Source organism: Calidris pugnax, unplaced genomic scaffold (genome assembly GCF_001431845.1).
Source record: "Calidris pugnax isolate Ruff unplaced genomic scaffold, ASM143184v1 scaffold326, whole genome shotgun sequence".
Taxonomy (NCBI): Eukaryota; Metazoa; Chordata; class Aves; order Charadriiformes; family Scolopacidae; genus Calidris; species Calidris pugnax.
Window position 1 is genome coordinate 236240 of NW_015091265.1, and position 24697 is coordinate 260936.

At 38.0% G+C, this 24697-nt stretch overlaps 1 protein-coding gene across 2 annotated transcripts; it reads left to right on the forward strand.

Annotated features, from left to right (window-relative positions):
* Positions 1–1272: 1272 nt before the first annotated feature.
* Positions 1273–23423, forward strand: ZFYVE16 (zinc finger, FYVE domain containing 16). Of its 2 annotated transcripts, none has more exons than XM_014960511.1 (17): positions 1273–1381; positions 1571–3753; positions 8713–8809; positions 9680–9856; positions 10304–10455; positions 13168–13546; positions 14050–14172; positions 14268–14423; positions 15049–15273; positions 16719–16801; positions 17696–17800; positions 18648–18798; positions 19932–20012; positions 20576–20738; positions 21577–21682; positions 22096–22260; positions 23172–23423. In XM_014960511.1, the coding sequence occupies exons 1-17, from the start codon at positions 1312–1314 to the stop codon at positions 23331–23333; spliced, it is 4578 nt and encodes a 1525-aa protein (XP_014815997.1). In that variant the 5' UTR covers positions 1273–1311; the 3' UTR covers positions 23334–23423. The 2 variants fall into 2 exon arrangements, with proteins under 2 accessions (XP_014815997.1, XP_014815998.1); XM_014960512.1 differs by having other exon boundaries at positions 9680–9787; positions 23172–23333.
* The last annotated feature ends 1274 nt before the right edge of the window (positions 23424–24697 follow it).

The window sequence follows — 24697 nt, forward strand, 5'->3', positions numbered from 1 at the left end:
TAGGTTTGGTTTCCAGACATTAGACTAAAGGAATCTGCATCATTTCAGGTTGTTTAAGGAAAGTGTAAATAACATCTTGATTCTGTGTTTTAGGTAATTGCATGGTAAAGGTGTTCAGACATGAAACAGATGAGGAATTAGAAAGAAATTCAGAGTGACCAAAAATAACATTGAGTGGCTGGAAATCTTCATTAAACAAATGAAATGGGATGTTTTGCAGTAGAGAATGTATTTAATAAATAGCTTTCTGATGAGTTGGTAAGTCTCTAAAAAGATATTTTAAAAAGAAAATGCATTTCCTTGGGGTGTCAGAGAAAGTGGATGGTTTTGGTGTTTTAAGTAGAATAGAGATGATGAGCTGAATTACCATGCTGGATTTTTATTTTTTTTTCCCCTGGCCTTGGAGGAAGATTTAAGAGGAGGATTTAAAGGCATCTCGTTGATCCTTGTGGGGGAGGAGTACTGACCTCAACCTGCTTAAATGTGTCACAGCTCTGTGTTAAGATGACTGTGCCATGCTTCAGTGCTTCAGCTGGTTATCTGCTTTATAGTTCCTGATATATTTTAGGTTTTAACCTGTGCTTGGTATTGTCTGAAACATTTGGTCGTAGCTGAAAGTAGTTGGGGTTGATTGGTTGGATAGCTTGGGAACTAGGACAGTCTGTTCCTTTAAGTCTCATGTTCACGTGCTCAGTGTTGAAGTTCTTGTCAGGTTTGAACTCCTGAAGGAGATGTTTTTATTGCTGGCACTTCTGCCAACAGAAGGATACTTTTTGTGCTTCCTACTGCAGTTTAAAGCATGAAATGTTTGGGATTATGCAGGCATCATTTATTTAAAGAGTTCACCTGTATTGCAAGTGTAGTGGTGACCTGTATGGTGTTTTTGCCTGTGAAGTGTGTGGTATAAAATGCGTAAGGGATCAAACTAAAAGATCCCAGTATCCCTTTGGGTTTTAAACTTCCTGGCATTATAATGCCATAGTATGTGCTTTCAGATGTGTTTGGTTTTAATAAGGCAGCCTCAATTTCCTGATTTGAGGTGAATTTTTAAGTGTATTATGCATGGTGTAATGAGTATACTGTATATACTATTTAGAGTACATTGAGGCCGACAGCCCTGTTTGTACTTACATTTTGTTTACATGGAGAGAGAAGAAAATGCTATTATAATTAAGACATACTTCATACATAGAAGTTGTCTTCCACTAATAACACTTTGACTTTGTAAACAGCAAAATGGCTGTGAATGACACGCTGTGTTTTTCTTTTCAGATTTAAGAAGTCTTAAGCTTCACTAGAACTGTAACTAGAATGGACAGTTACTTTAAAGCTGCAGTCTGTGACTTGGACAAACTACTTGATGAATTTGAACAGAATACAGGTTAGTTCCTGTGCTACCTTGTTCTCCAGCATAATGATACTGGTCAGCTGACTGTTGCTGTGGAATTTGAAAGTAACATATTCTAAGTAAAAGTTTGTATTGATGAATAGACAGGATATAGAGGGCGTGCACTGGGGAAAGAGAGAAGTTTTATAAACTTTGCTTTTGATCTCTTTTTGCTTAAAACAGATGAATATGACTGCTACAGGACACTTCCCAATCCATATGACTCAAAACACCATTCGCTTTCTTCAGTTCTGGATTGCTTACACAACGTAAACCCAACACCAAAACTGCAGGAGGATGCTGGCAATTGCACGTCATCAGAAGAAATCCCTCTAGCCAGTCACATTGGAACAAGTGAGGCCCTTCTGAGTTACTCACCACAAAATGAGAAGAGTGTTGCTGGACCTGATCTCTTGTCCACTGTGGACAGTGGTTCCTTAAATGAAATCCAGGCTTCAAACCTGGGAAGGTGTAGCATACCTGTGTGTGATCTTGTGAATGACACAGGTACCTTAATCCATTCAGTGGCTACTCATGAAGATACTAAAAAGTTGCAGGCTGATGACTTCCAGTGCAGTGAAGGTTTGATTGGCTTTGGTATATCTTGCATACCTGTTCCTACCAGTGTGGCACCAGCAGATTGCAGTGGTGTTTCAAGTACAGAGCAGGGTGATGGGGATGTAGTGCTACAAGATTCAGGGCTTCTTAAAACAGAGGAGATCAATCATTTAGCTTCAAAATCAGACAGTTATGCTACAGCAGAGACCTCAGATCCATCTGATGATCAACACGGGACAGGATCTCTGAGGTGCAGTGAAGTATTTGATCAGCTTGAACAAACAGCTCGCCTTAATACTGCATGTGTCCCTGTAACATCACAGAGTTCAAGTGCATGCAGTCCCAAAGAGGAGAAAACAAGTGAAAAATTTCCTTGTGAGACACAAGATGAAGGTGCGTGCTCTGCCGTAAGCAAAGAGATACATGGAAGAAATGCTATAGAAAAGGTAGACTCAAAGGACGAGAGCAATGTTGAACCCATGCCTTCAGATCTGCCAAAGAGGCCTCAGTTGCATGAAAGCCATGCAGCATTACCTGGAAATTGTGTTTTACCAGGCTCCTCATGTCAAACAGAAGCTAAAGTAGAATTGGAACAGCAAATCTCAGAAGAGAATGTAGGTAATGAAGAACTTAAGAGCAAAGAAACACTGAACAGTGTTTCAGCTTCATGTGGTTCAGTTGAGGATGTCAAGACCTCTTTGTCGTGTCTTCTACTTCCCGTATCTATATGTGGTTCATTAGCTGTAACAGAAGAAAAAGTTAATCCTCTACCTCAAAATGAAACGGCGGAGGTTATTAGCGATATTGTAACTGTTCATGCTGGAAAGTCTAAAACTGATCTCTCCAGTAGGGAATCCTGTGAAAACGCTGACTTGCATGAACAGGCAGGATATATAACTAAAATGAACGAAAGTATTGTGGAAAAGAGTACAGATGAAGAGAAACGCGATACTGAGAATGTAATTGATGACAGTGATTCTCAGCAAATCAAAGCTTTTGCTTCTGCTTTTCTAGAATATGAAGCTGAGCCATATGGTGTTGATACAGACTCTTATTACAATGATAGTATGAGCCCAGTTATGGCTGACTTTACTGTTGAGGAGAATGTTTTTAAAAGTGATGCTCTAATAAGTGATGCTGAGCTTGATGAGTTCTTGTATGGACAAAGTCTTCAGTCCAGTGTGTTGAAGTCTTCAGACAGTGATAGTAACTTAATGGAAGCTGATGCAGATGAAGGGAATTTAACAAATGTGAACAACGTGGATTTCACAGAAGTCACCGAAGAACATATGCAAGCAAAACTAGAGGAGATAACTAGCATTAACAGTAACCTTAAAGTATCTCTTACTGCCAATGAACTGGAGTCTGCAACAGAAGAGAATATGTCTCGCATTCAGGACACAACTGAGAGTGATAATAAGGCACTAGTTTCTAATGTTTATGCTGAAGGTGCAAGACCAAAGCAATTGCATGGCCTTTCCCAAAGAGACGTTCGCCAGAGACAACCGAACAGAACAGATGTACTTGAGGGAGAACACCAGGAAGCCACTTCTGTTGCCCCAGAAGCTCCCCCCTCGGGCACCAGTGTAAATATTGATAAAAATTCTGAACCTGTGCACTCCACGGAAAGCAGCTCTGAAGCTGGAGGAAATCAAACATCTGAAAGTGGAGAAACACTTAAAATACCTGCAGCTCTGTCACGAAAACAGCCGTTGTGGGTTCCTGATTCAGAGGCACCCAACTGCATGAACTGCCAAGTCAAGTTCACATTTACAAAAAGACGACACCACTGTCGTGCATGTGGAAAGGTAAGTTGTTGAAGAGAGGCCTGAGTTGCTGAAAGCAAATTAATTCTGATTTAAGGGTAACCAAAATACGGAAGGGAGAGAATATTGACAGAATTTGTCTAGCTCAAAGTATTTTAATTAAAAAAAAAAAAATTATTTTTCCATTACAGAAACTTAAAGACTGTTGGAAAAGACTGATATTAATTATGAAACATATGACTTTTTAATGAAAATAATTAAAGGGAAGTATGGAGAATGTTCTTTTTTTATCTTCCATTACTGGCTAGACTAATGTGTTTTGCATAGAACAAGGAAGATGATACAGCGGACTGCTTTGTAATAGTCATAATGAGTCAGCTTTTTATTCAATTTTTAAGTTAAGCATAAGTATTTAAGCTTAAAAAAACTGAGGTGGTAATGATGATCAGAATTCAGGTAAGTGGTTATTCCAGCTGTTAAACGCTGTCCATGAATCTGGAAGGATTGCATTCTTTCAGGAGTTGTAACAGCAGTACCAATGCAAAGGATTTATAGCCTACATCAGTTCTCCTGTGTGTGTAAATGTGCAGTTTTCCAGGGAGTCATCTCAGGGAAAAAGTGTGCTACTTTTGTGAGGAGAGTGGTACTCACCAACTGAGCAAGTGATCTGTAGTACTTTTTTTCAGCCAGTAGTCTTCTGCAGTGAGTAAATAATGTCACACCTTATCCTTAATCCAGAATTCCCTTCTGAGCTACTGCGGACTACGCTTGTACTAGTGCATAAATGGAGATAGTAACAATACTAATTAACTTATTCTTCAGTGTTACTCTGTAAACTTTAGGGATGAGGAGATAGAGTAAAGCTTAATGTCAGTACTTACTAACTTTCTGCATCCCTAGTGTTTAGAGGCATCTGGAGAGGATTGGTAACTTCTTCACAGGATTACTTTTCTAGTGTTATGTATTCAAAGCATAGTACCCTTTTTCTTCAGCTGCAGTAAGTGTGAACTAAATATAGGTCTGAATTTGGGTGCCAAAAAAAAAACGAAGAATTCACTGTGACAACTCAGAAGTCATTGAACTTAAACCACTTGGCAGAATATCTTGCTGAAGTTTCGTAACAGTAAAACAGTTCTTCAAAGTGGCTTTCGTTTTAGTCATAAGACTGACTGACTTCAAGTTCCTGCTTACATTCACTGCAAAATTTTTTGTGCCTTATCTATAGATGGGGATAAAAGCACCCTTCACTACACAGTCACTAACATCAGCTGTTAGCGTTACTAATCCAGCGCATTAAGGGGAGGGGATTGGCAGAAGAACAGTGTAACTAGAAGGAGTGCATTGTGGTTTAACCACAATCAGCAGATGGGACCACCCAGTCAGTCAGTCAGTCATTGTCTCTCCCTGGTTGGGACTGAGAAGAGAATCAGAAAAGTGAGAAAACTCATGAGATAAAGACAGCTTAATGAGCAAAACAAAACAAGGAATTCATTCACTGCGTCCCATCAGCGGGCAGGTGTTCAGCCATCACCAGGAAAGTGGGGCTCTATCACACTTAATGGTTACTTGGGAAGACAAGTGCCATCGTTCCAAACATCCTCCCCTTCCTCCTTCTTTTCCCAGCTTTATATACTGAGCGTGTTGTCATATGGTACAGAATACCCCTTTGGTTGGTTGGGATCAGCTGTCCCATCTGTACTCACCCCTTCCAGCTTCGAGTGCAGCCCCAGCCTGCTGGCTGGCAGGGCAGTATGAGGAGTAGTTGCCTATCAAAAACTAAAAACTCCAGTGCACTATTGAACATATTTCTCACCCCAAATCCAAAGCATAGGCCTATCCCAGCTGCTGGTAAAAGAGTTAACTCTGTCCCGTCTGAAACCGCAGCAGAGCACCACAATACGTGTTCATTGGCAAATGAGTGAAAGCAGTGTAGATTATTTAAACTTTATGGATACTGGAGTGCTCTGCAGTTGTAACTCCGTCAGAGCTTTTCTGAATGTACAATTGCTTAACTCTGCCTCATAAGACCTTTTTTAATAGCAGCTTTTTGTCTTGAAACAGAAAAACAAATGAAACACTCTTTTTGGATGTGTTTTGGGTAGTTGTGTTTTCAACCACTTGGCCATAAGGAGAAACTGGTAGGAATTCACAGTTGTCCACTGTGGACTATTCTGGAAGACAGTTGTATAGTTTTCATCTGGTCCTACAGCTTTTTTTATCAGTGAAAATGGCAACACTTGTGAATTCTGGTTTCTGTGCAGGAGGGAAGTGTGAGGTTAGTGGTCCCTGCCTTCTCTCCCATCTGGAGCACTTGTGAGGCCAAACAACTTCTCATTTTCTTTATTTAGGTGTTTGTCTCTTTCTGTGCTACCCTTCCTCTTCCTAGCACAGCCAGCATCAATGCCACGGCTCAGCAACCTCAGCATCTTCATCTCCTTTCCCTGTTACATTACCTGTCTCTTAGTTTGTCTTCACCTCTTGTCTCTGGTGCATTAGGATTTAGCTGCCTCCTCTGTTGTAGGTCCCAGTGGCACCAAGTGTAAGAGGAGAACACCAGTTGCAAAGCATTGTACTGCTTAGCATTTGAAGCCCTAAGGTGGATTGTAACTGATTAGCAGTTAATCTTCACCATTTAAGTTCTGAGCATGTGCATTTTCAGTTGAGCTACCTGTGACACTAGTGCAGAAGCAATTGAAATAGTTTTCTTTTTTGAGCTTATATTGCACCAATCAAGTATTACTGTTTTACAGTGCCTTTACCTGCTTGAAGGAGTTCACTTATTTATAACTTAAATTTTTTTTCTCTTTCACTACTGTTTGATTTGTTGGGTTTTTTTCCTTTAATCCGCTTTGTTTTCCTAGAGTTAATTAGGAGTAGCACAGGACTTTTAGCATTCCTTCCATTTAACCCTGTCTGGTCAGTAATACGAGGTTTCTGTCAGACTGAGGCTTCAAAAGATAAAGGCTAGTTAAAATGGTGTGACTCTTTGAAAACTTGCTAATCATCCTCGAAAGAATGTAAGGGGAAAGTGAGAAAAGCACTAGATATTCACCAGAACTCTTGCAGAAAGCAGCTTTACTAGAGACCTGATTCTTTGAATGGCATTGTGCAGGTGTAGTCCAGGCTAAAGCGGTGCACTTTTTTCCCCCCATCTCTGCTTCAAAGTAGACAGGAGATATACCCTGTTGGAGTAGAAGAGCATATTCTATTTGTTTAAAGCAGTCTCCAGCAGGCTTTTAAAATACTTCGCTGAAGGGAGTTAGTAACATGAAGGCAACTTTGCTTATTCTTTCTGACAGAGCTTGACCAACGTAGTTGCTGAGCCAGCATTAGTAAATAGCTTGGGAAGCAGTGAGCTCTGACTTAGGTAGTAGCCCGCGAGGTAGAAGAGGCAGCTTGGAATTCCATGACAAACTGATAACACTTCTTATGGAGAGACTTGGTGCAGCACAGAGTGATGCAAGATCAGTGGACAAGATATAAGCCATTTTAACCGTTCCCTGAATCCCAATGGGAGACTGCAACAGTTGTTTTCAGAGATAGTAGTAAACCAGTATCAGCAAATCTGACCCAGTCCTCGAGTTCAGTCGTCATTCCTATCACTGTTGTTTAATGTAATAGCAGTTATGGCATTAACAGCAGTAGGAGTGAATTTGAGAATAGGTGCTGCAACCTGGAATTCTTTTTATCACTCCAAATAAAAAATTTAATGTAATAAGTTGTCATTTGTATTCACCTTGTTGCTGCTTTTTTATTCTGCACATACTGTGGGTTTTGGTTATGGATTGAAGTTTTTTTCTGAAGGTTTCTTCATGAGAGATCAAGATACAGGCTTGAATGTTACACTGCACAGAGTTTAGAATCAAACAAGTGTATTTTTTGGAAGAGTGTTCTAATCGCTATGCATAATTGTACACCAGCTGCTTCCAGCTATGATCTTAAAAAATAAAATCCAATTTTAGCTATTTTGTGGGCACCTCGCTGTGTGTAATTAGATCCAGTCACAGCAAGAAATTTCAGGTGCTGCTCTGTTTCATAGCTGAATCTGAGAGAGTATTGGCAAGACCTGAGTGCTTAGCTGTGTAATTTGGGTGTTCCTGGCCCTATGTGAAAGGGTTGTTTGTAAACATCAAAGGATTGCTTTAGTCCTAAAGAAATACCTGAAAAAATTGCAAAAGCTTATGATATGGATAGATTGTGCTTCTGGGGAACAAGGAAGAACCCCGATCAAAAGCAGACTGGGCAGACTTTGTACTTTGGCCCAAATTGTGGAGCTTTTAAAATTTTTAATGATAGCATTGTACAATAGGTTGGGTTGGAAACGACCTTTAAAAATCATGTAGTCCAACCTTCCTGCTGTGGGCAGGGTCAGTTCTCACTAGATCAGGTTGCTCAGAGCCCTGTCCAACTTGACCTTGAACACTGCCAGCAATGGAGCATCCACAGCTTCTCTGGGCAATCTGTTCCAGTGTGTTATCACCATCATTATTAAAAAAAGTATTCCTTATGGCCAGTCTAAATCTGCCTGCTTTCAGTTGAAAACCATTGCCCCTTTTTCTGTCGCTACAGACCCTCATAAAAAGCTTGTCCCCATGTTTCTTACAAGCCCCCTTTATGTACTGAAAGGCCACAATAAAGTCTACCTGGAGCCTTCTCCAGGCTGAACAACCCTAACTCTCTCAGTCTGTCCTCATGGCGGAGGTGTTCCAGCCCTCTCTGACCAATTTTTTGTGGCCTTTCTCTGGACTCCACCAGGTCCGTGTCATTTCTGTGCTGGACTCCACATCTGGATGCAGTAAAAGCCTTTTCAGTCTAGTAATTTTCCTCCTCTCTGAACAGAAATGTATTGTAGCTGCTTTCCTCCTTCCCTACTTCCAAAATTGTGTATACATACTTTATATAATGCAATCTCTTTTAGTAAAAGGAGTAAAAATAGGAACTTAATTCAGGAAATGCTGGGATTTTGTTTATAATATTTAATTCAGTCTTTTTCTGGTTCAGGTTTTTTGTGGTAATTGCTGCAAACGGAAGTGCAAGCTACAATACATGGAGAAGGAAGCAAGAGTCTGTACTGGCTGTTATGATGACATTAACAAAGGTAAAAAGTTTTTTTTTGAGTAATTGCATGAATTGTTAAAGGTACAATAAGTACAGCTAGCATCTGTACTTTGTTCTTTTTAGGGGGCTTCACTATTATGGTTTTTCTATTTCTGAGATGGAGAGAATAAGAGTAATTGTACCTCTTAGTTGGATTTCAGTTCTTATTTTAAACTTTGAGTAGCAGGCTGTTTTGTTGTTTGTTTTTTTTAAAAAAAAAAGTAGGTTTGAACTAAGTACAAAGTTACTCTCTTGGGTCATCTGTGGCAGGAGTCTAGCAAAAGTGATTGTCCCTCCACAGTAGCCTCTGTATGTTTAATGACCATACCCCAACTTGTTCTCACATGTTATTTGCCTGTTTTATGTAGCTTTCTGTCTGGTATCTTTGCAAGTCACTTAACAGTATTACAGTAATTAAATAATAACATAGCTTTCAGTTAAGAAAAGGTTAAGCATGGATGCTTATGGAAATATCAGGAGAAAATTAAGATCCTGATTATTAATATTTAAATAACAAGTTGAAAACGTATCAGATTTTTAATATGCCACCTGAATGGAATTTGACTTGATAAATATGATATATGTATTTGCACCAAGGTACAGGGATCATATTGTTCAGTGTAGTCATTGCAACAGTAGCAAGATGTACAAGGAGGTCTGTTTCTGTGTTAGAAACAAATTAGGCAAATGTGCAGGTAGAAAAATCAAGAAGTCTTTCTTCTGTACAATAGCCTGAGTGTTTGTTTTTCATAACTATCTTACCAATTGCATACTGCACTTGCAAAAAAACCCACCTATTATATTGCACTGTAAACAAAATTTTTGTGGGAATGAAATTGTGAGATCTTAAAAGCTACCTGCACTTTTTTAGCACAGGCATTTGAAAGGATGATGAGTCCAACTGGTCCTGTCCCAAATTCCAGTATCTCCTCTGAGCATTCTTCTGCTGTTCCACCTTTGGAGGAAGCCCAGATATCTGGTAGTGCTAGCTCTCCTTCACCTTCTGCATTGTTACCTATCTCAGTACTTAAACAACCTGGTATTGAAGGTATGCTAAATATAGTACAATATATCTAACACTTTGAGGATCTCTTTGAAAAGAGTTGGTTATCACATCATGGATACATACTTGGTATACTGGTATTCTTTGTGGGAAATGGAAACTCTGTGAACTGGGACGCTGGCAAGTTATTTTTAGTTCCCAGTCTTGATGTCATGTATGAGCTTTGCCAAGTCTGTCTTAAGTCTCCGTTTATGAAATGTGAATGTTTTTGGTTTTATTTTTCATTGTCCTCTCTGTTTATATTGCTTGATATGAGATTTTTTTTTTGCATGTGTTTGCCTGATTGGAGACTGGCTGGTATCGAAACTGTCCGCCTGTGCTTTGTAAACACATTATATGTTTGGGGAGTGAAGGAGCTTAATTTTTGTCGCTTTTAGCTGTTAGACCAGTACAGTAATGTGACATCAGTGTTGTTTTCTTAACCTGTCCTAGGTCTGTGCCCCAAAGAACAGAGGAGAGTTTGGTTTGCAGATGGTATTTTGCCAAATGGTGAAGTGGCAGATACAACGAAACTTTCATCTGGAGCAAAGAGGTCGTCACAGGAATCAAGTCCAGTAAACCCTGACTTGCCAGAGATGCATATGGTATGAATTAAGAAGTGTGTGTAGGTGCATGCATTACCTCTTGAAGTACCTTTGCTGCTGATAGTGACACTTATATACTATAATGTGACTTTAGCTTCACAGATTTTGGAATCTAAGCCAATATGTGATTATTTCTTTGGGAGTGGCTGTGAAGTTCTTGGATTGAAATATTCTGTAGACCCTACTGCAAAGGAAACCGTTTGTTTTGGGGTGTATGTAAACTGCAAAAATAGTATGGCAGAAATTTTTCCAAAACAGGTTTTTCTTTTTTCTACACAGCTTTTGATTAACTACTCTTGTAACAGTTAACTCCACCATAGTTTTGAAACCTCATTACCAAAATGCTTATAGAAGTAGTTTGTGGGTTTTTTTCCAGTGGCTTATTATAATTTGCCTGATGGATTAGACTAACCAGAAGTTGTTTGATGCCCTAGAATACTGTATCTTAGGGTGCAGCAATATCTACTCATTCCTTCTCTTGTCAACTAATGCTGAATTGAAAGAGGGCTTGGCTTTTTTTTTTCTTTGTAATTGTGCATATTCATGGTGTTGAACTAGTTGCACTAGACAATAACAGTCCAAAGAAATAGTATAAGTTTGCTGTAGAATGATTTGGAGAGATTCCTCAGGTGGAGTCTTTTTTAAAATAAATCGTAGCTCCGAAGCACTTTCTGAAGTGGTAACATGAATTCTATGATTCTAACAGCATTCATGAATGTTTCAAACAAATTAGGAAAGCTAACGACCAGATCATTATTATTTGTATATGGAGGATCTGAACAGTTGCCAAGTGTATAGCATGTAAATCAGTTTTAATTACTGAAGGATCGGTCGTAGTAAATGTGACTTCATTTGAACAAGGAGAGACTCCAGGAAGTTGCAGGTGAATCTGGCATTCCTAGAAACTTCAGACCTGAGGTTCCATTCAGATTAACAGCAAGAAAATGCTAAGGTTTTTTTTAATAGGGGTGATCATGCGTCTCATTCTATTAGTCTGTAGAGAAGTGAGCAATGGGTAATGCTGATACTGTTGATGAACTTGTATTTCTAGAAAGGCTCATCAAGAGCTCTTGACAAGAAATTACCCATCAGTAAGGTGAATTAAAAAAATCTCCTTCCAATTCATAAAGATGCAAATTAAGTGGTAAAGGGTTGAAGATTTGAGACTCACAGACAACCCACAGTTGTCTGTCCTGGACTCTGTGCTGTTCAGTGTACTCACAGGTGATAAAAAAGGTAAAATTATTCAAACATTTAAGCAGTTGTTAAGAAAGGAAGTAAATGGGTGGTATAGAATCCTAGAATGGTTTGGGTTCAAGGCACCTTTTGAGGCCATCTAGTCCAACCCCCCCTGCAATGGGCAGGGGCATCTTCAACTAGGTCAGGTTGCTCAGAGCCCAGTCTGACCTGACTTTGAATGTTTCCAGGGATGAGGCAAACAGGAATGATAACAAAGAAAAAGAGAAGTGGAACATCATTACGACACTAAATGCGTCAGTGCTGCTTCCAGAGCTTGAATATACCTGTGAGCTCTTGCTCTACCTATTCTAGTAATCAAAAGGTATAGCCTAGCTTCCATTTGGGGGAAAGAGAATATTTTCCCTTGCGAAAGATGATCAATGTCTGAAATTAAAAGCAGCATGGACACAGTGAGTGCGAAAGAGTTATTCGATGGTTCTTTTATGCAGCGTCAGAAGCTCAAAAGCGCCACACTGGAGCCCTAAAGCAAAGGGTGTACTTTGGTAGGTAACACATAATCCCGAACATGCTGCCTCAGGATGCTGTGAAGGTTAAAAGTATAAAGTTATATGAAACACCAGCAAGGAAATTCATGGGAAAGAAGTCTATTAGAGACCAATTTAGTCATGTTTTTCTCTGTGTGTTTGGGGGGTCTATTTTTGGGGTTGGTGTCTTTTTTTTTGTTTTGTTTTGTTTTTTCCCTGTTGTATATTCTCTAAACAGAGGATTTGCTGGAAGCTGATGGCATACCAGGAGAATTATCACAGGACAAGCACAGGGTTGTTAGGTTTTCTCCTTGTTGCAATGCACAGTCTTTCCTATTGAGTTAGGATGCAGGTCTAACAGACTTCAAAGATGATAGCACACCTCTCAATTTGTTTTTTATTTTGTTTTGGTTTTTTTTTTGATGGGAGCTCATATCCTGATGTGCCTATGCTCGTAGGTAGTCATATCCACTTTGCTGGGGGAGCAGCACAGGTTTGACTCCAAACTAGAAATTAACCAGACTGTAAAATGATAGATTCAGGTATTTGTACATAATGTAGAAATAGAAATACACTTGCTGATCCCAATGACTGCAAATTACAGTGATGACAATGTTCAGTAGCTATGAGTGGGGAAGCAGTAATACTAAACTGATTCCTGGAGTGGTACTTGTTTATTGTTGGTTATGTTACATTGGACTGTTTTATGTTAAAATAACTAAACTGCAGTGTTTATTATGTGTTACCGAACAAATAAATTAATCATGCATCTTCCCCTAAAATAGGGACTAACATAACTTACAAAGATGGGAAAAAATTAGGGGGGAGAAATCCAGATTTGGTGACTGCGTTCTCGTTTAGAGGAAATGCATTCTCAATATCTGTGATAGATTTCTATCTCTTTCTGCTTCTAGAATGCTAGTAATGAAATTTTAGCTTGTTGTGATAGAAGAGTGTAGATTTTTTTTGTTGCTGTTCTTCTTCATAGGCTGCAAACCCAGAGGAAAATAATGCAGTAACTGATGTAAATCCAAAACCTAAGGAAGAAATTGATACCATTACAAAAATGGAGGAATTATGTCCTTCTGCTTGTTCAGATGATGCACAGCAGGCTGTTCCAGGGCAGAGTGAGATGGTACATACCCATACATCTGTAACTCTAGAAACTAAAGAGAGTCCATCTACTGCAGAAGCTGAGAAGATGAGTTCCAGTTCACTTGAGCAGACTACAAGTGATATGCCTGTCAGTCCTTCAAGTTACAGAGCACTATGTGGTGTTGAAAACTGTGTCCGTAAAGAGGTCAGCCTTGTTCCTGATGGTGATAAACTGCCACCCCTTTTGTTTGCAGTGGGTGAAAAAGGAAAAGGTAACATTTTTTTAATATTTAATCACCTCATGCAAGTTTTTTAAATATAAACTTGTGTCTATAGGATTTGTATTTTAATACAATTCTAGTCTCTTATTTATTTGCTGCACATTGGATTGTTGGATAATTGAACGTGTTTTATTAACAGTATGTTACAAAAAGAGTATTTGTTACAGCAGTGACTGCACTCACTGATGTTAACTAAAAGTACCAGTGTATGGATGAGGAAACAGCACACACAAGTTGTCAGTAATTAGGAAAAGAATGGTAGCCCTTGTTTGCACCTTTTTTGAAATTTAGTGCTTAATTTTTTCATATGTTCCTTGAATCTTAGGGTGAGCCAGCTATTCATTGCTTGATCTGTAGCAATTCTAAGTTTGAGCGTAATTGCTACCCTCTTTAAGATAGGAGGATGGGACAGTCTTTCATATGCTGTGATCTGCAATTCTTGCTTTAGGTAGTTGGCTGACATGATGAACTAAATTGGGTGTTAATTGATTTAGATCCTGTAGTGGAAGAACATCCGTCTCGCCAGCAGGTCACTCTGCTTCTTGTGGAAGGAGGTCAAAATCCATTAACTTTTATCCTAAACACAAACTTGCTTGTGAATGTCAAGCTAATAACTTGTAAGTAGTGCACATTATCTTTTCCATTAAATCCATCTTTCTTTTTCTGATTGTAAAACAACATTACTTGTGGTATCTACTTTTTTTAATTACAGATTCTTCAGAAAAGTGCTGGTATTTCTCAACAAACGGACTACATGGTTTGGGTCAGGCAGAAATTGTCATTCTGTTGCAGTGTTTGCCAGATGAAGAGATTTTTCCTAGTGAAATATTCAAATTATTTATTGACATCTATAAGGATGCAATGAAAGGTATGTAATTTTAATGTCTAAATTTCACTTTTGTAGTATCTTCTTGCTGGTCTTTAAAGCTGAAAGTTCCTAAGTAATTTTGCTTGAAGTATCTGTAGGTATCTAATGATTCTGTTGAAAAAATCTTGCAGTGTTAGTCTTGGCCTCTAAATAATCAACAGAAATTTTAAAAATGCATTTCTTTGTTTCATATACTTCTGTAAACATCCTTTTTGCAGGTTTTTTGTTGTTATTCAGTCATATTACATTGGAGATTCTGGTATAAATCCATGAGCGCATCGTTTAGGACATCTGGAACTTGATTTGTAGAAGTACTACACTCTTACATAAATAAATGTTTGAAGTCTGTTAATTGGAATTCTGTTAATCAATTGATGTGTGCCAGAACACTGTACACATCAGGGATTTTGGTATTTCCTGCAAAAACCTAGTTTCATGTACAAGTTCATTTAGCTGATAAATATTGAACACTTAGTCTGTGGGTTTAGATGTCTGTCAGACCTTCAGGAAGGTATAAGAGACACCAAATGGCTTACAAGTCTGGGGGAGACCACTGGTGAGTTTTCTTGACACCAACGTATTACTTTCCAGATGTTGCAAAGACTCTCTGTTCCTCTTTCTACAGGAAGGTTAATAAGACACATGGAAAACATTACTTTTACTGAAAACTTTCTCGGTAACAAAGAGCACGGAGGATTCTTGTTTGTTTCGCCAATTTTTCAGAAACTTGATGATCAAATTCTACCAGATAGCCCTTTTCTTTGTGGCATTCTCATCCATAAGATGGAAATACCCTGGGCAAAAGTTTTTCCAATCCGTTTGATGTTGAGATTAGGAGCAGAATATGGGGGTAAGTTTTAATACTTCAAATAGCTGTATGAGTGTAAAATTCCCTTCGGAAAATAGAAGGTTTTTAGATGAGAAAAATACTTAAAATTGTCTTCACAGTATTTTGTTACGCCTGTGTGAGACAAGTTTCATACCTGGGAAGCCACCTGTTGAGACACTTGGGAATTTGTATTGTGCTGCTAGACTGCCTTCATTATTTTTTTTTTTTAGTTTTCTTAGATTATGAGAAAGCTAAGCAAAACTGACAGTAGTAAACTATCAAAATGTCTGATTTTTGTTGTTATAGGAGAAGGGTTTGAAAGGAAGTTCACAAGCCCCATTTACAACTCTGACAAGTTGGGGTTTTTTGAATTAAATTACTGAAATTGAGTATATTGGCAAAATATTACTGCTTCATAAAATGAAAAAAGGTATTCATTACTTATAAGGATAACTTACTAATTGATACATTTGAAGTCTCTAGGCCTGTAAAAATGCAGGAGGCATCTTTCAAAGTGAGGTGATGGAGAGCATGTACTTGTGCACACCCTACAAGGTTGTGCAGTGGCACAGCCTTGGTGTGGGAATCACCTTCCAGCGTCTGTGCCTTTTAGAGTTGCTTGTGTACTTGTTTCAGTAACACAGACATTTAATTTAGTGAGACAGGTGCTGTTTTGTTTCCTGTTTCACTACTGCTTGTGATCTAGAGAGCAGGAGTTCGGATAAGGTGCAGCAGTTGCTTAAGTGGAATGGATTTCAAAAATATATCATATACAGCTTTCCTGCTGTGTATGCATTTTTGATAATAAATAATAAGCCTACTACTCTAGAGGGTTCTGGTCCATAAATATGTATCACTATATTGTTCATGGATTTCTTGAGTCAATAGCTTGTTTCTGTTGGCCAGGCTTCTGACTGTATGTTGACGTGGGTGGTAGCTTCTTTGTCATTCTTCTTTCTCTTGGCAAACTACTTGTCTCTTTTTTTTTTTCTCTTTTTTTCTTTTTAACCAATTTTGCATCCTTGACCTAACAATCTTGACTTTGCTGTGCTACCTGTTTTGTTTTCAAACAGCTTCATACTGTAGTCTCCTGCATCTCATGGCCTTCCTTAGTTTCTATCTGCCTGTGTTTCCCATTGCAGCCATGGGACTTCAAAGCATGTTACTTCTTATGAACATCCCCACTCACTCTATTCTTGCTTATCAGTACTCAGTGGTACTTCACTTCGTTTTACAGTATTAATGTAGAAGCAGGATTTAACCACGGGTGGGGAAAACCTGCAGTGGGCTAAAGGACAGTCCATAACAAAGAGTCAGACGGGCTCTGCTTCCTTTGGCTGGTCAGATACTGAGACTAAGAAACGTAGGCTGTAGCTGAAAATAAAAATAAATACTTGGATTAGCAAATCTAACAGTTGTTGTTAGGTAAACATCACCTTTTTGGTTTTTTTCTTCCCCCATCCTAGCATATCCAACTGCTGTAGTAAGTTTCAGGCACCGGAAACCACTCTTCGGAGAGATAGGACACACAATTATGAACCTCCTTGTTGTGAGTAAATGTTTCATTCTCTTCCTTTACTGTTGTAATTTAGATTGTGTAAAATACCCTCAAAACTCTGCTTCTTGAAAGCAGAGTTATTTTTGGCAAAGGGCAGATACATTGGTTCTCCATACCTGACTTGAAACTTTCTTACCAAAGAATATTTATATGTGAGTTAGGAAAGCTGTATCTTTCACATTATATCCTTACGCATTAGTTCTGGTAGTAACACATGGCTTTAAATGAATGAGAAAAATGTTGACATTTACATTTAAGCTGGTAGTAATAATTTTCCAGTTGCATTTTTCTCTTCCAAGCATTGGTGTGGTGCAAGAATTCTAGTCTTAAACTTGACATTTGTTTTAATCTGAAGAAGAGAGTTGACAGGCAGATGCTGTGGTCTAACTGTAACAGTAACTACTTTGTCACACAAACATAACCTTAATGCAATTAACTAATCTGTTTTATGCGAAGAACTTCAGGTTTTGGCAAAATCGGAGTGAGTCAGGTCTGGAATTTATGCTATTCCCTGAAGAAGTTGTTTCTCTGTTACTCAAATAATTTGATGTAAACTTTAGTAAAGCTGTATTCCTGACCAGTAACCTTCTTCTAATACTTAGATAGATCTTACCCTTAATGCTGCCTATAGCCATAGTCTAAATAACCCACTGGTAAATAGTTAGAACTACCTTGTCAGTGCTATAGATGTGTTTATATATTCACTAAGGTGCCCTTCACCTACATCATAGTAGGAAAAAAGGTTATCACTAAGTCTTTAGCCCCCCTAATGTCATTATTCTTTAGAAGTCTTAGAGATATATGTAAAGTACTTTAGGTAATATTATAAGAGATAAGAAAAGGATACTTAATTGTCTGCTAACATAAAAACTTTGTCTGTTACAGGACCTTAGAAATTATCAGTATACTTTGCATACCATAGAGAACCTCTTTGTTCATGTGGAAATGGGTAGAAGCTGTATTAAAATACCTCTAAGGAAGTATAATGAGGTGAGTAAAATCATCTTGTTTAGCTTTCTAATCTAAAATGCTTTAGCCCTTGTTTTTCATATAATATTAGTCACATCTTTCACATGAGCTTTTTTTTTTTTTTTAAAAAGGCGGGTGGGGGGTGGGGAGGGTGTTGATTCTTAGAGGCTGTAATTTTTTATATTCTGTAGTCAGCTTCCAGGCAGTTCTGCAAGTGAATTCTCCACTTGATAGCAGCTCTATAGGTGACTTTGCTATTTGCTCTGCAGTAGACTCTTTGGACTGTAAGCATGTGATGGGGGGAGGGCATGGAACTATCTGAACCCACAATTCCTTCTTCATGGGTGTGCTGGAAGTTGGATAATGATGTGTGGAATGGTGAGCTTTAGGGTAACTATTAAATGCTGAAAAAAATCAGCACTTTCTTCAAAATCTTTTAGTCTGTATTTTCAAGAATTGTCTTTACACGTTTCCTGATGATGATGGTTTGCTAAAAAAAAAAAAAATAAATCTTTCTTGACAGTGTAGTTTTTGTTACAATTTGTTTACTTCTGCTTTAACAAAAAAACCCAAACTCATAATTTTAAACTGCATGAGGCTTAATGCATATTTCAGTCCTCAGACCAAGAAAATCCCTGCAACTGCTATTCTGCATTGTCCAGTGGCAGGTACTCAGACTGAAGTAGTATTTCTGATCATGCTTGGTGTTTGTCCACCTCATCATGGCAGACTGCGTTGTGCAAACTCTTTGGAATTGAATAATTTTTGGTATTTGTTTTGAGACCTGGGTTTTTCCTAATATCTTGTCTTTAAAATGACTATTGCGAAGTGAGATTTGTCAGTTTAACGACAAATTTTGTATTGACAGGTAATTAAGGTGATAAATTCTTCTAATGAACACGTAATTAGTATTGGAGCAAGTTTTAATACTGAAGCAGATTCTCACTTGGTGTGTGTGCAGAATAAGCATGGCCTCTATCACACACAAGCAATCAGTGCTACTGGAAATCCCAGGAAAGGTAAGCCTGTCTAATGTGGCTTATGGAGAAAAAACGTATTTCTAGAGCAGAAATGTAAGTTCACTTTTAGGCTGTAAGTATAAGCTGTGTTCCTGGTAAGTTGTTGAGACAAAATTGTCAGCGTTCAAGCAGCAGAGCAATTTAAATGCAAAATAAAATGTTGCTGGTGTATGTGACACTTAGCTACCGTTTACAAATGTCACGTTAAGGAGAGATTAATGCTTTTTTCCTCTCTGTTTCCAGAATGTTATTAATATAACTTTTATTTGCAGACAGATTCTTTATTAAATTCAGATTTTGAAATATATATTAATGTGAATTGGGCAATATATTTACATATGTAAACAAATAGTAACCAAGTGTATGGAAATACAGTAAAAGCGAGTATCTCTATACAGCACCCCAGCAAACTGATACAGCCACCTGTACAGAGAGGAGTGTGGAAACCTTTTAGTTTCTGAAGGTAATACAGCTGTGTGGCATGGCAGCGTGTCTGGGCTGAGGAATGAGTCACATTTCTTAACGAGGCCATGAGTTGGGGAGGAATTCCACATTGATACTCTTACCACCTCCAGCATCAACTTGAAATGATGTTCTGTGCTTCATTAAGCATAGCTACTTAGTGTGTTCCTGTTTGAAGCACCGTGTGTAACAAATTTATGCAAAGGTTTTGTAGCGTGGAAGTTCACTTAATGTCATCTTTTCCTCTAGTTGCTTTTAGTGCCACTGAAAATGATACAGACCTTGGGAATATGTCCTGCAAATGAGTTAAAAGTCAAGTGGCATGTCTAAAAACTCACACCACTGTTTCTTCAGTTATGTGTCCTCTTTGTACATGGAACTTTTTTGGTTTGCCTCTGGTGGCTTGCTGCCAGCGTCTTTGAAGGATACTGTATGCACTCAGAAAATAAGTTAACAAAGCCCATCTTTTTTGCCAAGGATGATTGGAAAAAATTATTCTCTTTTTAGAGAGTTTTGGCATATCATCCTGTCAGTATGGGATTTCTATTAGCACTTTCAGTATAGTAGTACCTTTTTTTCCTGCCTTTTTAAAAAGGAATGCGAAGTAAATGTTAGTAATGACAACCTTGAGTGTTATGAATTGGTACTCACTTTGCTCCTACTTTTTGTAGTTACAGGTGCAAGTTTTGTGGTGTTTAATGGAGCTTTAAAAACATCTTCAGGATTTTTAGCTAAATCCAGTATAGTTGAAGGTAAGAATTTTGTCCTATATAGTTTCTTCTTAAGATACCTTAAACATAAAAAAAAGCAGCAGTTTCATGCAAGATCTTTATTTCTCAGTAAGCTAAACTCTTTCTTTTCAGAATTTTTAACTTCGTACAAAACCTGTTGCAAACAAATGCTGTATGAAAATACATGCTACCTCACCTACTTGTTTTAAAACACACTAACTTGTTTGTTTGGGTTTTTTTAACATACTTTGCTTTAGTCGATGCAAGTCTCTCCTTGACAGCTGCCAATGTATGGAACTGTTTGCATTGCCATGTTGATGAAATACATATATTAACACATAAATGCAAAAAAACTTCTAAGGTTGATCTTTCAGTCTTACTGCTGTTGACAATAAAAATTTTCATCACTTCCCCTTTCATGTAACATTTAATACTGTAGCTGGGGGGTGGAGTCCATTTGATGTGCTGTTATTAACGAGCTGCAGGAAAAGGTTGGTCCCGCTAGAATTTAAGCCAAGATTCTACTGAAAAGCTGTGCTACTCTTTCTGTAAATAAGTTGGAATTCTGACTGGTTTTCTTGTAGATGGACTTATGGTGCAAATAACACCAGAAACAATGGAAAGCCTACGTCAGGCATTAAGAGACAAGAAGGACTTCAAAATAACTTGTGGCAAAACAGATACAGGAGACGTAAAAGAATATGTAGATATTTGCTGGGTAGAAAATGAAGAGCAAACAAACAAAAGGTAAATGTATTACCAAAGCAAAACATCTTGGAGAATTCTTGTTCCCCATTTTCAAATATCTAACTTTAATTTCTTGAAATGAATCTCAGGTGCTTTTAATGTAAGAAAGTACTTGATACTGAAACCTGTAAGGGAATAGAACAGTAAACTGCCTGCAATCCTCTAGATGTCACCAACAGAACAGTTTTGCATGTAGTTCACCAAAATCTAACACAACTTTCTCTGTTCAGGAAGTTAGCAGGAAAAGTGCATGAACCCTGAGTTTCCTTTGAAAGTCCTCTATCAAATCCATAATCAGTTTGTGTGAGGATGCAATTAATCCCTTTAAGCTTCCTTGTCGGGGGGGCTTGGAAATGTATAGAACTGCCCTTGGCCATTCACTGCTTGGAATGCCAGCATTCAACAAAGGACAATGAGATGCAAGACATCTTTCTTGGTTGTGATTTGAATGCTTGTTTATGTAGCTTCAAACTTTAATTATACATAACTAAATCAAAACTTGTCTCATCTTAAGTTGTTTCTCAGGCCATGGGTTTGACTTAGTCTGCCTTTTTTCTGTGGCTTCTCTGACCACTTAAAACAAACAGTGTCTTTACCCAAGATGGTTTACAGCTTCTTAAACCTGTAAGATTAGGTTTTTATTAAGTGTTGTTTGTCCCTGTTTAGATATTTCTTTTTGTAGTATCTGTGTTTTCATGGTTCAAATCCTATATTACATTTTGTTTTAAAGCTGTTTTAAATAGCCTTTAAGGATGCCTAAACATTACTTTATACAAGTTATTCAATCTAAATCACAAAGTGTTGTTTTAGTTATTAACCATTCTATTATCTTCCGTAGAATTTTAAGCCCAGTCGATGGAAAATCAATGGAAGGAACTCAGAGTGAAAAAGTACCACAAGGCAGAGACTTCGAAAGAGATGGAAAAGTTATGAAGTGTACTGAAGTTAGTAAATTATATTGTTCCTGAGCCTTTTTGCTACTTTTTAGAATAGTTAAGTGGTAAAGTGATCATATTAAGTGATACTACTAAAGAAACTAATTTATTTGACAGCGAGCCATACTGGTAGTCAGAAAGTTCTCTGTAGCTCTTTGATAAGTTTACATGCTTTTCATTTTTCTCCTCTGAAAAAGACTGAAAGTTTGTTAGCGTCAATGACTCTATAAAGATATAATCCAGATATTTCCATGGCCACTTAAGTATTTTGATTGAGTATATGAAATACTAGAATACTTTGCCAGCAAAGAAGCATTATAGCTTGCTCTGTTCTGCGTTGTATGTATACCGAATTACTCTTTTCCTTATTTTTTTTAATACAGCCAGGCTGCTGACTGTCCTTATCCTTTCTGTAATTTCAGGTATACTATTTCCTAAAGGAACATGAACTATCCAGCACTGTTCCACAGCAGTTTGCTAAAGAGATTGCTGCTGCCTGCAGTACTGCTCTTTGCCGGCACCTGAAAACCTTGAAAAATAATGGGATGAATAAGATAGGCCTAAGAGTTTCTGTTGACTCAGATATGGTAATCTTTCAACTTTTATTGCAAACGTTCCAACTGAAATCTCTTTCTTGTAAAGACCTTGGATCTCTTTTTGAAATTTTCTAGTTTTTTGCCCTATCCCAGAACCAGACTGAGGATGAAATTTCATGAAGAAACTGCCTTAATTGACTAGTTTTTCTTGAAAGGAATAGTCCTAAATCTGACCAAATTCCCTAAATAGCTGCTCTCAGTGAGCTATCAGTCCTTCCCTAGTTCTTGCTTTCTGGCACTCATCTGCCTCAAAGGTGAGTCAATTTAGAGAATCACAGAGCTAATTTTCTGGTGCGTTTCTGAAAATACGTAGTTTTCTGTTGGTTTTGCTCACTAATGTAGTTCAGTAAGGGATATTTGCATCAAAATCTGTACAGCAGAAAAGAATGTGTCTGCCCAGCTGAGGACGGAAGAGATGGAAGGCAAGGCTTTCCAGTGTGTGAATCCCTTCAAAAGATTACAGAATTGTAAAACAGTTCAGATCCTTGCCTGTAAAAGTGTTCTGTGATAGGCTTCCCTTTCTTTTTTTTTTTTTTGAGAGAGAGAGGAGTTGGCAAGCTGGAAATACTGCCCTGAAAATTTAGTTTTCAGTAGTATATTTTGAAATTAATAGTAACTATGATAGTAGGATACAGTCAGATGACTCCTGGACATCAGACTGAAGCAGTCTGGGTTGCAGAGGGTGTGTGGCCCTGTAAACCCAGGGGGAGTGATGCATACTTCTCAATAGCAAGCCTAATCATTTATGGTTGACCTCAAAGCCCATCCAATTCCCAGTGTTTGAATGTTATTTTGCCAATTCACGCTAGCTGGAATACTATTTTACCAAGACACTACACTTTCGTCTTGTCTTGTTAATGTAAAAAAATGTTAATATTAACACTAATGTGTTTCCCTTCTAGGTCGAGTACTTAGCTGGATCTGGAGGTCACCTTCTTCCACAGAGCTATCTGAATGAACTGGACGGTGCTCTGATTCCTGTGATCCATGGTGGGATGTCAGATCCCACAAGTCTACCATTGAAAATGGAATTAATATTTTTCATCATAGAACATGTGTTTTGATGAGGCTGATTACAGGCAATACACTGATTTGCTAGATCTGAACACCAAAGTTGTAATGCTACAAACACTAAAAATATTGAACTTTCTAAACCTGTTATGTTTTGATAGATTTTCAGACTGTTTTTTAAAAACCCTCAGATCCTCTCCGGTTACTCTACCACAAAAGAATTGTAGTTTGTAATGTTTCTTAAAGTTCTGAAAGTTTACACTTAATACTGGTGCAGAAGAGGGCAGGTTTTGTTACCTCTCTACACAGCTGTAGCATTTTCTATATGTAGTGTAACTTTAAGCCATACTATCTTGCCTCTTAACTTCAGACAAATGCATTGCTAAAAATCACAGTGGTTAGATTTAATCTCTGTCTGCAGCATGTGCTTTGCATGTGCGGATGAGCTAAAACACTGAAGTAGAAGCTGGCACAAAACTGTTTTCTTGCCATTTGAGATTCAAACATCTGTAGCTGACTGCAAACTCCATGTGTCAGTTACAAGTGCACACCTTCTGACGCTTGCTTATGGTCAGCACAAGGAAGAATTTTGTGGGTATGTTCATGAAGACATTGTAGTTCAAGTCTTTTAACACTAGGGTATTACGCTGGTGCTTCAGGAACATACGCTCAAGTTAATTTTTTTTATAGAATAACTGATTTCTTTCTTGTATTTATGGGGATTTATCTAACTTAAATGGATGCTATTTTTATAAATACTGCTATTTTTTCTTTAGTCTGTGTTCAGAAGTCCTGATACAATTTGACCTTTCAAGGCTTAATGAAAAAAACAGATTACCCTTGATGTAATCTACATGTAGCAATAAGTCAGACCAGAATTCTGCAATATCTTTTCTGCTCCTGTCTACCGCTTTTGCCACCTATTAGTAGCCACCTTTACTTTCAGGGAGAATTGGTGTATTAAGTGTGAATTTTCATGAACAGATTGATTTTTAGCATACCTGAGGTTCATGTATAGTATGTATTTTTGATACTGGGTCATTAAGATCTATTTATGTACTTGTGATGCATGTGATTTGTACCAAGGTTCAGCAAACCATCGTTGGGGTTTGGTAACTGTCACACAACTGTTTATCAAGAACAGAACCAAAACTAAACACATACAGCATCTATATTGTGTCCAGCAAAAATGCTGGGACTATTTTCTAACGAGACTATTACAACTTGGATGCCTTCTTGATGCTAATAGGGGATATTTTATGTTTTTGTATCAAAAACAATTTGTAACTTAACCTAACCTGCTCTGCTGTTACCTGTGCTTTAAAATGCCGGTTCTAGAAGGGTTCAGGCTTCAAGATCTTACCCTGGAGGAGACTGGGGCTGCATTTGAGCTCATTAAGGTAACTTCTTCAGAGAA

What these genes read in the sequence shown, in the direction of transcription:
- ZFYVE16 (XM_014960511.1), top strand. Translation starts at nt 1,312, where the DNA reads ATGGACAGTTACTTTAAAGCTGCAGTCTGTGACTTGGACAAACTACTT. An exon ending in TGAATTTGAACAGAATACAG is followed by an intron (nt 1,382 to 1,570) that starts GTTAGTTCCTGT and finishes TGCTTAAAACAG; the next exon opens with ATGAATATGACTGCTACAGG. An exon ending in CAATTATGAACCTCCTTGTT is followed by an intron (nt 16,802 to 17,695) that starts GTGAGTAAATGT and finishes TGTCTGTTACAG; the next exon opens with GACCTTAGAAATTATCAGTA.